This window comes from Nyctereutes procyonoides, unplaced genomic scaffold (assembly GCF_905146905.1).
Source record: "Nyctereutes procyonoides isolate TBG_1078 unplaced genomic scaffold, NYPRO_anot_genome, whole genome shotgun sequence".
NCBI classification, from domain to species: domain Eukaryota; kingdom Metazoa; phylum Chordata; class Mammalia; order Carnivora; family Canidae; genus Nyctereutes; species Nyctereutes procyonoides.
In genome coordinates this window covers 13,158,065-13,172,509 of record NW_026575044.1, presented here as the reverse complement: position 1 = coordinate 13,172,509, position 14,445 = coordinate 13,158,065, and the positions used below count along the sequence as shown (strand labels likewise).

The 14,445-nt window shown below is 51.7% G+C and overlaps 2 protein-coding genes across 7 annotated transcripts in view; one reads left to right on the top strand and one right to left on the bottom strand.

The window, feature by feature from the left end:
* CAPN2 (calpain 2) overlaps window positions 1-4,336 on the top strand; it is a 38,228-nt gene extending 33,892 nt beyond the window's left edge. The window contains exons 17-21 of the mRNA XM_055324483.1: window positions 250-318; window positions 812-890; window positions 1,918-2,034; window positions 2,276-2,334; window positions 3,516-4,336. Of these exons, the coding sequence (XP_055180458.1) occupies window positions 250-318; window positions 812-890; window positions 1,918-2,034; window positions 2,276-2,334; window positions 3,516-3,539 (348 nt within the window). The 3' untranslated portion in view covers window positions 3,540-4,336. The remainder of the gene's footprint in view (window positions 1-249; window positions 319-811; window positions 891-1,917; window positions 2,035-2,275; window positions 2,335-3,515) is intronic.
* Window positions 4,337-7,689: 3,353 nt separating this feature from the next.
* The window catches only part of TP53BP2 (tumor protein p53 binding protein 2), a 120,688-nt gene continuing 113,932 nt past the window's right edge, over window positions 7,690-14,445 (bottom strand). For all 6 annotated transcript variants that reach the window (XM_055324478.1, XM_055324477.1, XM_055324481.1 and 3 more), the window contains 3 exons: window positions 12,989-13,155; window positions 10,010-10,209; window positions 7,690-8,401 (listed from right to left, as the gene is read on the bottom strand). In XM_055324478.1, coding sequence (XP_055180453.1) covers window positions 8,360-8,401; window positions 10,010-10,209; window positions 12,989-13,155 — 409 coding nt within the window. In that variant the 3' untranslated portion in view covers window positions 7,690-8,359. The remainder of the gene's footprint in view (window positions 8,402-10,009; window positions 10,210-12,988; window positions 13,156-14,445) is intronic.

Below are 14,445 nucleotides of genomic sequence, written 5' to 3'. Positions count from 1 at the left end.
AATCAACAAAGGGCTTCTGCATGTCACTCGGCAGCTCATTCCCAGTAGGGTCAGGGGCCCCTGCACCCCAGACCAGCCAACAAGAGTCAGGGCCACCAGGGGCATCGGCCAGCCTTTACATGCAGGTTTGGGCACTGAGTGCAGCACAAAGTCTTCAGCGGGAGCTCCTTGTAAATAACGCAGTGGGTGCCATCAGGTGACAGGGCACCCACACGGAGACACCACAGGAGCTTCCTTAATGGCAGGCAGTCAGATGGCAGTGGGAAGCTGGGCCTGAAAGAGTTCTATGTTCTCTGGACAAAGATCCAGAAGTACCAGGTGAGCGCCCAGGGGTGGAAGGCAGGGCGAGTGGCTCTGTCAGGGACGTGGGTGTGTGAAGGGGCAGGCTCTTGACCCCCAGAGGCAGGATGGGCAGATGTGAACAGCAGAGCCGAGCCTGTTTGAGGGACATGGTCTGCTCCCTGCCCTTGAGTGCTAGGGGACAGAAACAGGGTCCCCCTCCAGCTGCCCCCAGAGTGTCCTCGAGAGGCTGTGTAGCCTTCTGTCATTTGGGTTTTTGACAGCTCCAGCAGAAAAGTGACACAATGACACGAGCCCACAGCGGCCGGCTAGTTGACCAACAGGCACGGTACAAGCCAGCTCGTGGAGTGAGGCGGACACTCTTAGCTATTTACGGCAGAGACGCAGGTGCTTTTCAAGGGCAGGCTGGGGACAGAGCTAGAAGAGCCTCCTGCCTGCGCACACAGTGCGACCTACGGGGTGCCTGCTGGCTTCGGGTCACGGTTCTCGTAACTGTTCTGCTTGATTCCAGAAAATTTACCGGGAGATCGATGTGGACCGGTCTGGCACCATGAACTCCTACGAGATGCGGAAAGCACTGGAGGAAGCAGGTGAGAACTCCTAACTGGTTTCCCTTCTGTTTTACGCGCAGAACATGTCAGCGTTTACTGCGTACGATACAGAGGGCAGCTGTGTTCAGTGAGGTGGCCGCGGGCTCACCGCAAGCATGTCCCTTCCATTCCTCTTTTAAAAGTTAACTGATGAAATAAAACACAGTCCCAGATGCTCTGCCCACCAGGCCCTCTTGAAGTTTCCTTCCGAGAGCCTGGCAGGCCAAGCAGGCAAAAGCCAGTTCTCAGTTCACTGGGCCCCCCTTGGGTAAGTGCCTTGCACACAACACAGGACTCCCCACTCTATTGGTTGAGATGTAATCCTGCCACAGAGACCCCAAATAACCATCTTTGTCTCCCAAACGGTCCAAGCACAAGGGGCAATGCCTCGTGCTGCCAGGCTGGCTCCCCTTGTCACGCTCACCACTGGCCCAGAGGTGGTGCCCCTTCCCGCGGGACCACACTGGCTTGCCGCCACGACGTCCTGGCAACAGGTGGATGGCAGGAGGGAAAGACCGGGTCCTTGTTTTTTGGGACACATGTCCCACTATCAGGGCTTGGTCACAGACCCTCGGCAGGCTGCAAGGGATGTGGGAAACGTCTCGATTTCAGGCAGCCACGGCCCATTAGAAATTCTACTGCTGTGGAAAGGGCGGGAATTAGCGCTAGTTTATGATGAATGGTTTCTGCCACATGCATCCAGGAACAATCTAGACTCCAGGGTGATTCAGAGCTAAGAGGCAAGAGAGGAAGCACGAGCAACAGGGCCAGGACTTGGACCACAGGAAGGGATTGGGAACGGGGCTGGGCAGCCTGGCGTGAGCCAGTGGAGACAGGCAGGAAGGCGATGAGTCTGGAGTCGGGAGTGAGGGCAGAGGTACTGGCTTTGCAATGCACGGCAGCCCCCAGGAAAGCACCAAGGAGCAAGAGCAGCTGTGCAATGCGGGCGTCCGTGGCGCAGGCGCAGGTGTGAGCACAGGCACCGTCTGATGCTCATGCCCAGGCTGTGCGCTTGTTTGTACTCCAGGCTTCAAGCTGCCCTGTCAGCTCCACCAGGTCATCGTCGCTCGCTTTGCAGATGACGAGCTCATCATCGACTTCGACAATTTCGTCCGGTGTCTGGTTCGACTGGAAACACTGTTCAGTAAGTGGCTGTTTGGGGAGAGGCCCATTTGGCCCATTTGGGTGCTGTCAGGGTGAAGGCAGCCTGCCCGTCGCCACGGGTGATGTTGCCTGAACTGGGGCGCGTCTGTGCAGTGGACCATGAAGACCCTGCCCCAGCATGGGCACGGGGGAGCAGAAGTCATAGTGTGAGACTAACAGAGAGGGGGACGGTGCGGTCTCTGTTCCCGCTCGCTCACAGGACGCCCCTTCTTCCTTCACAGGGATATTTAAGCAGCTGGACCCCGAGGGCTCTGGAACCATAGAGCTGGACCTCATCTCTGTAAGTCTGCAGCAACCACGCCCGGCCCTGGCGGGGGGCTGCTGACCCCCAGCTGGAGGTCTGTCCTCCCTCCCAGCTCTGCCTGGAGGAGGCAGTAGAAGGGGCTGCAGGAACTGCTGAATTGCGTGCACGGGAGGCGGTGCTTGTGTAACAAAACCCTGATGAAATTCAAGTGGGTTTGGGAAGACCTGTCATTCTTAGAGCAGATCTACTTCAAATACTTTCAAAACAAATCAGTTCACTTCCTTCCCCTTTAAAAACGCTGCCGAAGGTAAGTAAGCTTGGTGTCTGTAGTCACTGTGCTCCGGTGTCTGGACCCTGGCCATGCCCACCTGTGGGGTGGTCATCAGGCCACTACCTGGAGTCAGGACGCCAGTTCTGGGAAGAGCAAAGTGTGAGATGTTCTCTGGTCATCTTGATGCCAGACTGTTCTCTCACCCCCGGGCTGGGGTACTCTCGCACTGCCAGGCAGGAGCGCACATTTCCTCTGCTCTCCGGGGAACCGAGATTGGGGCAGCACAGGCCACTGAGGAGCAAAGTGGCAAGAGGGGCAGGTTTAAGGGACAGTACACTCCTTTCCTTGAACTTTGAACTCTGGAGGAAGGCAGCAACCCAGCAGCCATCCACCTGCTGTGCTGCGGTATAAAGGACGTTAGCCAACTGAAAATGCATTTGTGCCGGTTACTAAGTCGCTTTTCTAGCTGTGTGGACCCGGGAAATATACCCACCCTGTGGTCGAGTCCACAGCGGAGGCTCGGGTCTTCGCTGGGATGGGCAGCTTGCCGCCGCGCCAGCAGCCTCATGACACACGGGGCGGGGAGCTGGGCCAAGGCTGGGGGTCCAGGCGCGTCCCAGAGCAGCTCAATCAGAATCTGACCAGGTTCCCGTTTCACTGCAACAGAGACCGGGGCGAACGCCACTGGTTTCGGGGTGAACCGCAGGCAGGACCTGGCCTCTGAGGCGGACGTGTGGAGCCCCAGGCCGTGTTGTCTGAGCCCGTGTCACGGTGCCGGCCGGCCTGTGAGCCAGGCTGCGGCCCCCTGGCCTGTGGGCTAGAGAAGCCGTGAGTGCGCCGCTGTGCTGGCTCTCAGGCCGCCTTTCAGAAGGCGCCACGGGCACCGGAATAGCTGTGTCGCTCCTGCTCGTGGCTCTGGGCTGACTGGCTCTTCTTCTCCTCGCAGTGGCTCTGCTTTTCCGTCCTCTAAAGTCGTAATTCATCTGCCTGGAGACCATCCGCCAAGCACCGGGCCACCAGAGAACGTTTTTCTCTCGACCTTGAAATTATGGCAACAGTTGCTCAAACTAATGATTATAACCGAAAATAAAGATGCCTTCTGAGATAGCAAGAACTTCCAGATTTCAGAGTAGAAGATTCACATATCGTTCTATTAAACACCAGTGAGCCACTTAGTCCTTGGTCAACTCAAAGAGAACCTGAAATCTGTCACTAGTCTACTTTTACACACTTTTCTGTTTATAGCAATATTCAGCCAGGGGAACGATGCTGGCCGGTGTCTCCCCAGCTAAGGACACAAGGTCCCTGCGGGGAATATTTAAAGCAACGTCAGGTTTAAAAATGCAGCCCTGACATTGACCCGCCAGCGGTCCGTGTCCCGGAGGAAAGGGGAAGCAGGATGCGTGGCTGAGGGGCCTGGTCGGGGCGGCACTCGGGCGACCCACCGGTTACCCACGTGTGTCCTAACCCAACCCTGAGCACTCCAGGTCTCAGGAGCATCCTGGGTACTGAAGGGGTTCGGCTCTTGCTCAGCGACCTGCAGCCCACCAAAGTGGGGCCCGGTGTCCGAGCCAATGACAGTCAAAGACACACCGTTTGCCACCCGGACACCACACCCTGCCATGCTCATGCGTGGAGCGGGAGGGGCTGTCTTGGAAGCTTGTTCCTCGGCTTCACCCTGGGAAAACGCTGGCCGCATGATGAAAATACCGCCTTGTTGCCTTATCTTCTTCCAAATGTGCTGTTAAATAAAGAGTCGCCCAGGCAGTCTGGCGCGGTGCTGTCCTTCCTGGAGGGCCCGGCGGTGGTTTGTGCGCACACCTGGCCACAGCCTGTGTCCACCTCCACAAGTCGCTACCTCTGAATTCCCGTCTTGAGGGGAAAAAGGAGCTTAACTAACTCCCCCTTCCTGTGGAAGTACACGATTTCCTAATCCACTTTAGAAGCTCCTAAGTGGCCGTGGAGCAGGCCCCGCTCTAAGGCAAGTCCCTCAGGTGTGGGGACGAGACCCGGGGCCGTCAGGACAGGCACCTAGGCCTGGCCTGCTGCTGGTGACCCTGGAGGAGCCCCACAACCTGGGAAAGGAGCAGGATGGGGCGGGACAGGAAGTGCATCCCCCAGACTTGGCTATGAGCCAAGGGGAGGCAGGAGGAGTGGTGAGAGTCCTCCACTCAGCAGCACAGGCAAGGGGGCCGGGGCTGGGGGCCCTCGTGCCAGGCGCAGGAACGGGATGGGTGGCCTCCCCAGCCCCAGAGGCCACAGCAACCCGCATCTGTGCCAGGGGCTGGGCCCCCTTGCGCCTGCTGGGCTGACCTGGCTCACCACCTTACCCGGCACCGGCTGGTTCCGTCCCAGCGGAAATAAGAGACACACAAGGAATGGCCGCTTTGGGAAAGGACGAAGAGGGCAGAGCGACCGAGTTCCCGGGTTCTCCCAGCAGTGCCACCCTCCCAGCACCACCTTCACAGGGAGACGCTAGCCAGTGCATCAACACCCTCCACCTCCTGACCCAGAGGGAAGGGGCCGCCCGAGGCCCCCAAGTCCGCGCTGGGTGCATGGGCGTCTGCAGCTGTCCCCACGTGGGGCATTCCAGCACGTCTGAGCGCGGGCACCTGCTTCTCCAACAGGGACTGCAGCTGCCAGGCTGAGGGGCGCCCTGCCCCCTGCCCTCTCCTCCCCCACCCCTCCCTCTCCCTTCACTCCCCGCTCCTCACCTCTCCCCTCCCTTCCCCTCTCCTTCACCTCCCCGCCCCCCCCAACACACCTCCCAGGGCTCCCTGGGCCCTCCTGTAACTGCTGTTTCCTGTGACCAGCACCTACCTCCCAGTGCCCAGACTTACCGAGAACCAGCAGCATCTTACCAATTTTCTGTGCCTTTGCCAGGGTGACCTCTGCCCTCTGCCTTGTCCTCCATGACCCCCCCTGCCCCCACCATAAGCCCCTCTTCAGCAGGGCCCATCCTCCAGGTGCCCTACTCCCCCTTCTTCAAAAATCTAAAAACTGGGATCCCTGGGTGGCGCAGCGGTTTAGCACCTGCCTTTGGCCCAGGGCGCGATCCTGGAGACCCGGAATCGAATCCCACGTCGGGCTCCTGGTGCACGGAGCCTGCTTCTCCCTCTGCCTGTGTCTCTCCCTTTCTCTCTCTCTCTCTCTATCATAAATAAATAAATTTTAAAAAAATATAAAAACTGCACCGTGAAGATGGCTCATGGGCATCCCTACAGGAACTGGGGACCAGCACACACCCAGGTCAGATCCTGGGTCCCTCACGTGTCGGGTGTCATGCGGCCATCAGAAATCATGCTCCTGAGCAACCTCTCACACACGACACAGCCGCTGAAGCTGAACGCTCCTGACCCCTGCGCAGAAGCCGGGAAGCACTAGCGGTGGTCCCACTGGCATTGCCACCCTCACTGTGACCCTTTCCCATGCCTGGAGGTTTCTACGAGGACCTCTGATACGAGGATGCTCTGATGATAAACAAGTAAAAAACAAAGAGGGATAATAAAAGCAAATGTTCTCAGTTTAGGACGAAGGAAACAAGATGATCGCGTTCTCCTAATTTTCACATCTTCCCTTCCATGCATTTGAGCAATTCTCTACAGTCTCCTGGGACCTGTGTACAGTACCTGGCGTGGGTCTCTTCATGTGCCGAGGTGTACAGAGGTGGTGTTGTTGAACTGTGAGTCCCGAGCAAGGCTGCATGGCCAATTAGTAAGCGCCAGACCAGGTCCAGAGTCCCTGGCATTTCCTATTGCTTAGCAGCTTAAACACGCATCACCTGGTGCCCAGCTGGCTCAGAGGAGTGTGTGATAATTGATCTCAGGGCCATGAGTTTGAGCCCCACATTGGGCATAGAGATTACTTAAAATCTTAAAAAAACAGAAACAAAAACTACCCATCACCACACCAGTCTGTAGTAGGAGTCCCACCCAGCCCCGTGGGACTGGCTGGTCCCAGCAGAGGCCGGAGGAGGGGATTGGTTCCCAGCTGTTGGCAGGGGCTTTCCGCCTTCCCTGGCACATGACCCTTTCCTCCTTGTGGCTGGCCGTGGTGGGCTGAGTCCCTCATACTTCGTACCTCTCCTGTGCCCACCCAGCAGCCCAGGGTGACCTCCCTGTCCCCAGGTCAGCTGATTAGGAAACTTAGTGAAATCTGCAAAGTTCCTCACAGAAGCACCCAGATCGGTGTCTGACTGGATAACCAGGACTCCTAGTCTGCGCAGCTCCAAAGCAAAAGCCCACGGCCTGGGGCTCACACAACACACACCTATCTCTCACCGTTCTGGGGGTTCAGGGACCAGATCAGGGTGCAGCCAATTCAGCATCTGGCCAGGACACTTCCCAGCATGCAGATGGCTGCCTTCTTGCAGTGTCCTCCTGTGGCAGAGGGGAGGACCACGGCCTCCTCCTCCTTCATGGGGTGGGGGTGGGGGGCTCTCTAACCTGGTGATGTCACACAAGACTCCGCAGCTGCCAGAGGCCCCAACTCTAAACACCGTCCCCTCAGAGCAGGAAGATGGGAGGCATCCTCAGAATTCTGTAAACCACTCGTGTCTTCTGACAGCTAGCTCCCACGGTCACTATTTCTCTATTACTCTGACTAGCAACGGGGTTGTTTTGTGTTTCACCTTTCTTGCTGGTATTTAGCTGCTCATAAAAACATATAAGGAAAAATGAGCAATGGCTTTTCTTCTGTAGCTTTTACTTAATAGAAATGAAAATAGTTCCACTAAGCAGAATGGGTTCCAAAGTCTTTCACAAACTTGGTAACATATTAACACAACGTAGGGATCCTGTGTATGTATGTTTTCACCCAGTGAACGCCTGCAGACATTCCCCCATGCAGATGGGGGAGCTGAAGTGGCACGAGGACAAGACCTGTCTCACAGAGGCTGAGGGCCGGTGAGGGCCTCTGTCCCCATGGTTCTCTATAGAGGGCCAACACAGAACTCATGAATTGCAAAACCAAGTTCTCTGTAAACAAAAAAACCACCTCTTACATGTCATCACATAGCCGGTAAAGAAATTTTATTATTCTCCCACTGGATAAGCCGTCCTAATTGCGTGTGAACTATAAACAGGCTTTTAATGACACAAAAAACTAAACCAGTAAAAAGGTTAGAGTCAAAAACTTTAATTTTATTACAATTGTTTTTAAAGTCAGCTACGATTTGACAAATATCATGAGTAAGTCTATATAGCAAGTCTCCAATTTCCAAGATACAAAAGACAATAAATATAGATTCAAATTCATTCTAAAAACAAGATTCTACATCTAATGAGCTATGCTACAGCTTGATTCCAATATCTCAAACATGTAGAATTCTGAAGAACTCCTATCACAAAGGGACTGCCGACAACCAACAGTTCTTCACCCACAATGGGGGTCCCCTGGGGGCCTGCGGGAGGACAGGCAGAGGTGCTGCCTCCGTGGCACTGGTCCTTTCTGGCGGGGGCAAGTGCAGGGGAGGCGACTTCCCAGGAGCCCAGTGAATGGCCCTGTGACTCCAGGGAACCAGGACAGTCACTGTTCATGTTCCTGAGTGCCCCGTGAACACCTATTTCCCAAGAGTATGGTCAGCTCACTTGTAAGCTCAGTTCATCATGCTGAACCTCCCCCGAGGACAGCAAATTCTCCAATCCTTCACGTTCTCCCAGAAGACGTCCTTCACCGCTTTCAAACTACGCTGTCACTAAAGTCGGTCTTGTGAATTTTTACCAAAAACAATCACATTACTTCTTGTGATAACAAAGACTAATTCTTCAAAAACTAAAATTCTGTAAAGTTTCAGGCCAAACTCCTCTGTCTTGGTTTAATTCTTGGGTATAGCTGCAAGAGAATGGAGACATGATTTACATGCTGTACAGAGAGACACAAGGATAGGGGTGGGGAATGGGGGTCACAGGAGAAAAACCAAGGAAAGGATTCTTTCTGCCATGGGAGGCATCCAGAGCTGCCCAAGGACACAAAGATTCACATTCAGCAACTCCTTGGCAAAGGTCACAGGGGCTCCCCACCGGGGACAACACAGAGGTGAACCCATGACCCCTAAGCCCTTGCTCCGGGGGCGGAGCATGGCCTGTGACAGCGGCAGGTGGTGGTGGGGATCTGCAGCTTGCCACGTGCACGGGCTTACATCTGTAGGGGGACAACTTCACTCACAACAGCCCTACAAACAGTGGGACTGGACACTGTCAGCCACAGAATGCCACAGACAAAAAGGCTACTGATTTAAGGGAGGATAAGTGGAGTTTTTGTTGTTGGATTTTTGTGGTTTTATGTTTTCCATAACAAGAGCTGAGGAGGAATACATGTGAAGGTCGGAAGATCTGCAGTCTTAAAGCCAAGGGTGAGTCAAACTAGTAATTCAACTGGCAAACTAAACAAAAGCCTTCCTCCTCCTCCTCCTGCCTAGACAAAAGGGAAATAGGTTTACTGTAAAAAAGGAGTCAGACTTCCAGCCAGAACTGAAAAACTGGTGGATCAGCATTCTACAAAAAGTGATTTTCCTCACAAAAGATAATTAGTAAATACAATTTTCTAGACTCCCATCTGAGCCTGATTAAAAATTCAGCATTTAAAAAAAAAAATTCAGCATTTATGTGACTTCCATTTTTTGAACCTCTAAGAAAACCAAAAAAAGTTACTTAGAGGCCAATTTTACCCCAAAGAGATTTCCAGAAGACTAAGAGTATTTAAATGCCGGATTAACACAAAAATCTTGGGTCCAGCTGGCTGATTTCAGAGCCTTCTGAGAACCTCGTGCCCAAGGCCAAGTGCCTCCACACCCACAAGTGATGCTTCCCGTTTCATGAGTCATGGAACCTCTTTGTTAGAAAATTAAAATGAAAGATTCAAATAAGCAAGTGGCTCTAAGAGGTTTTCCCAGGTAAGAAACTATAAAAGTACAAGTGCTGTTGGTGTTCATCAGGGACATGGCTACAAGCCAGGCTGCATCTTGGGGACTGGGGCCTCTGTGGAAGCAGCTCCACACTCGAGAACACCTCTGGTCTGGGCACTGAAAAAATTCTCTGAAGGGATCCATGGCTCACTGTTTTTTAACTTTCATCTATTCTTTATAATTTACACTACGATCACACCAGTTAACACTGTCTAAGCCCCAAAGGTTTTGGGGGGCTCTTGTCTACATGCCCTGGTCAAACTCTGCCAGCAGTGCAGACCCTGACATGAGCAGACATGGCTTTGGTACGGAATGCTCTCACACTCCCACGACATGACCCATGTACTCTGTGAAGCAGCAGGACCCCTGATGGTGGGGGCTGACAAACCTGTAAGTGGAACCTCCACTCTGGGTAAATCTAAAACCATCCAAACTTTAAGATTCTATGTCATGTGAACAAAGGGCAGTCAGCTGCACACGGCGTTCCTGCAAAGCCCTGGTGCGCACAGAAGTGTCATCCAGGTTTGATAACTTACGCCCAGCAGGTTTCGTGGGACGTATCCCTCCTTGTCGTGCAGGCGGGCCCACCACCACTCAGTCTCATCTTCGTCCTCCCTGCGGATGACAGTCATGCAGTCCCCTTCTCGCATGGGCAGCTCGTCACCATTCTGAGGTTCATAATCCCAGAGTGCGTAAAGGACTCCTTTGTTCATGATGCCCATTTTCTCCTGGACTCCTGAAATCATGACAGGAAAAAACCCACAGGACATGTAAGGCAGACTGTCCATTCTTAAAACCTTTGGTTCCATGAGCCAAATGAGGAGAAATGGGCACACACTGCTGGAATGCTAGGAATACTGAATGAAGCACCCCGTGAATAAAGCCCCGGGCGGGAAGGAGGCACAGAGGGGTAGGCAGGGAGCTTGGGAGGCAGAAAGGGATCATACCACACACAGTTGGCCTCCACGATCTTTTCAAAGGCAACTCAGAAACTAGTCTTACTCAGAGCACAAAAACTTCTGAAAGCCCAGGAATAAAAAATGAACTGTTTTTAGTTCTAATAGTCTGGGCTATTAGAAGAGTGAGCACTACGCCTGTCAAATTCTAGCCTGCCTCTGGGCGTGGGGACCGAGGAAGTCTGCATAAACTACTTCCATCCTGATCCAGAGCATAAGCAGCCGAGACAACAGTCTACTGAACAACCTCTGCCCATTTCCAAATGTGGGAAGGGAGAGGGAGAAACATCGTAAAATTCGTTAGATGGCAAAAGTATTTCAGATGTGATATAAAAGCCTACATAGAGCCAAGTCTAAAGTAATGAGAATCCAGGTTCTAGAAGATACAGAAACCCACAAACGTCCACTTTCACTGAGTTAGTAACAGACGTGCACATTCAGCCCCACTTTGCACTCCTCTACTCCCCCCTCTCGAGTGCGGGGCAGGCATGAGGGGGTTGCAGGGCACTGTGGGTGAGGGGGCAGTGAAGTCAGGCCAGGAGGCCCGAACACTCTAGACGTTATTACCAGTTTCACCTTTACAGGTTTAGAAAAGGCAGGAAAGTATCTGCTTGCTTTTGGCAAATTGTCAGATTTTTTAACTTACTTTACTATGAACTTAGGACTCATCTACCGATTACAATGACGGAGCACTGCCTATCTCACTGCCACTCTGGGCAAAACTGACACAAGACATGGAGTTGCTCTATTCCACCAGGGGCTCTGCCAACATAAGGGGCTATTCCACTAATGGGGATGTTCACGCTTCTGACTCCCTGTTTAAATGAGACGTGACTGTGACACTCACAAGGGTGATGCCTTGCCAGAACTCTGACTACACCAGGTTGGCATAGGAGAGGGAAGGGGCAGGAGAGAAACCCTGGACACTGTGGTGTCCTCTCCAAAGTAGTAGTAACATTATTATCATCAAACCTAAAGGACTGTAAAATATATTAATTAAAAGATATTTGGTCAGAGTTAGAAAATGATACTCTAATAAAAAAATAACGAGTCCCATTTCTAAGAAATCATCAAGAATGAGAAAAAATTTCTCCTTACTTTGCTATTTACCAAACTAAGAGTTACAGATTATGGTTTAAAGTTTTTTTTTGAGGGGCACCTGGGTGGCTCAGTGGCTGAGTGTCTACTGTTAGCCCAGGGCATAATCCCAAGGTACTAAGAACGAGTCCTGCATCAGGCTCCCCGCAGGGAGCCTGCCTCTCCCTCTGCCTATGTCTTTGCCTCTCTCTCATGAATAAATAAAATCTTTAAAATAAATTTATTTTTGAAGAGCCTGAGCACATGCTAAGTATCATGAATTATTTGGGAAATGTGAACTGAAGCCACATGGGTTATGAACCCACATCCAGCAGGGGTCAGAGGGGGACATGGCAGGAAAGGAATGGTCAGCTGGGCCACATCCCTGTGACCCGCAAGTCTGTTTCCAGATCGACCATTTCTAACTGCGAGAGAATGCAAACCCCGATGCCCCAAGGCAGAATGGAAGGAAAGACATGGTGGACGCAGCCACAAAGCGGAACGGACAGTGAGAACGAGCACCACCACACAGATGAGGCACAAGGACCACAGTGGACAGAATCACCATGACTTCCTTTACAGAAACAGCAAAACCAGGCACAACCGGACAACAGTAGTTACAAGATTCATTCATGGGTGATAAAGATATTTTTTAAAAGCAACAGATGATTAACATGAGGAACAGAATATTCAAGGTCAAGGCTGTGGCTGCCAAGGTTATAGCTCCCCAGGCCCTACCAAGCAAGGAGAAGCCAAGCCACTGTCATTTCAGCATCTACAGCAGAGACACTTTCTTGGTGCCATGATGCGTTCCATAAAGTAAAGCCTCTGATCAGATGTCCCTACATGTTTTTAAAAATCAGATTTCATAATTAAATAAAGCTCAAGATGACCAATACACTTCAAATAACAAAGTATATATTAATATCTTGATTATAAAGTATTTACCAAAATTATTCTCCGATCCAGAGTTCAGAACAGAAACAAAGTCACCCTGAGTGTCCACGGTAGACAGTCAAGAGCAGGGAAGCCGCCTCGCCTGCCCCTGCCTGCTGCTGCCTGCCCACCCCCCCACCCCCCCAAGCCTGAGAGCAGCCTGGGAGCCAACAGACGCAGTCATGCGAAGAGCCTCATGGCCTCTCCACCAACAGGCAGAGCAGCTTCCCAAAGCACTGAGCAGCATGGAGTCTTGGCACCTGCTCACCGCCTCTCAATTCTGCTCAAGCCCAGGTAAGAGTTAACCTCAACTTGTAAGAGTCAGAGGCACAGGCAGCTCAAGCCATCCCTGGCAGGGCTGCTCCCAGGCACACACACAAAAGCTGCATTCATCTCTGCCGTCAAGGCTGTCCTGTTTTCACTGCCTAGGGCTCTGCACAACGCAAAAATGTTTTTCCACATGATGAATATACTTAGCAAACAGTACCCTAGACAGAGGACAAATGAGTGCAGTCGTCAGCATGTTCAACTGTGCTGGTTACAAACCGTAAAGGAATTGTGAGCACTGGGTGTAGCCCTCCTCCATCTCCTCGCACTTGTCTGCGGCAGTCTGCATGTCACTGTAGGTCGTGGCGAACACAGCGGCTCCGGACTCGACCAGGAACTTACACACTTGCACATTGTTGCATGAGGCCGCACAGTGCAGCGGGGTCCTGTGGGCAACACACAGTGGGGCTAAATGGCCGCCCTGGACATGCAACCCTGGTGGGCTGGGCTGTCTCTACAGAATGTCCTCAAGTCTACCATCTGGGCCTCCTTCTGGAAAGCCTCTTACATGGTGTTTAAGAGTCAATAAACACGGATACTACAGCCCATGAGAGAATGACAGGAGGGACAGTGGAGCACAGCTACACTGGGCAGACGCAGGGCAGTGCAAGAGGAATCACAGAAATAAAAGCAAGGACTTGAGATGTGTGTGATCGTCTAAAACAGGGTGAGGCATTCTGGAACACCTGTTCCATGTCTTTGGGCAGCACGGAGGGCACAGCCATCTTTATGTCCCGGGTCTTCCCTCCAAAGAGATGCCTGTACATATTCCCTTTCCACTCCCACTTCTGCAGGAATTGGGCTGCACAGAGAAACTACCTTTACCTAATAGCTTGTAAAATCCAAATGGATTTTGAATTGAGAGAAAGCTTTGTCAATCCAATGCAGACTGTAAAATACATACACTTAGGTCTGCAAGGCCCCTGGCTGGCAGGAGCTCGCTGATGTCATGACGGAGAATCCCTCTAGCACCTCAAATGCATGCTCTAAAGGACCCAAGACCCATAAAGGGGGAAGAAGAGCCAGCACCACCACCCAACTCAGAGACAAGTGTAGAGTGCTATCCAGGCCTGGATGACACAGATGTAGGTGTTTACCCTTCTCTTCCCCCATCTCTTCATCTCATTCCTCTCAGGAGTAGTCTCCAGAAACATATCCCCATCTCACATCCCAGACACTATGGTCTGAGTTTGAGGAATATTACTGCAGACTTTTTAACTGCATGGCTTTAATAGTTAAAGGTTATATGTAATCTAAACTGCTAATAATAGGCAAAGACCTCATGACACGTTAAGACTTTGTTTTCGGAGCACCTGGCAGGATCAAGCATGCAACTCTTAATCTCGGGGTCATGAGTTCAAGCCCCACCCTGGATGTAGAGATTACCAAAAGGAAAAAAAAAAAAAAAAGAAAGAAAGAAAGAAAATAATTTATTTCACCCACGTTGTTAAAGTTAAGCCAAAAAATTTGGCTAAAAAAAAAAATGTAAACTTGAATAAATTAGCAAAAAGTATGTTTTCTAGATTCTTTCAAAAAAAAAGCATATTATAATTTATATGTTCTTTTCCAAAAAAAATTACAAAATGTACTCTCCATTCTATTATAGTTATTGAGGGTGGACAGCACTTTATAAGGATCTCTTATTTCTATCCTATGAAGAATAATCATTTATAATA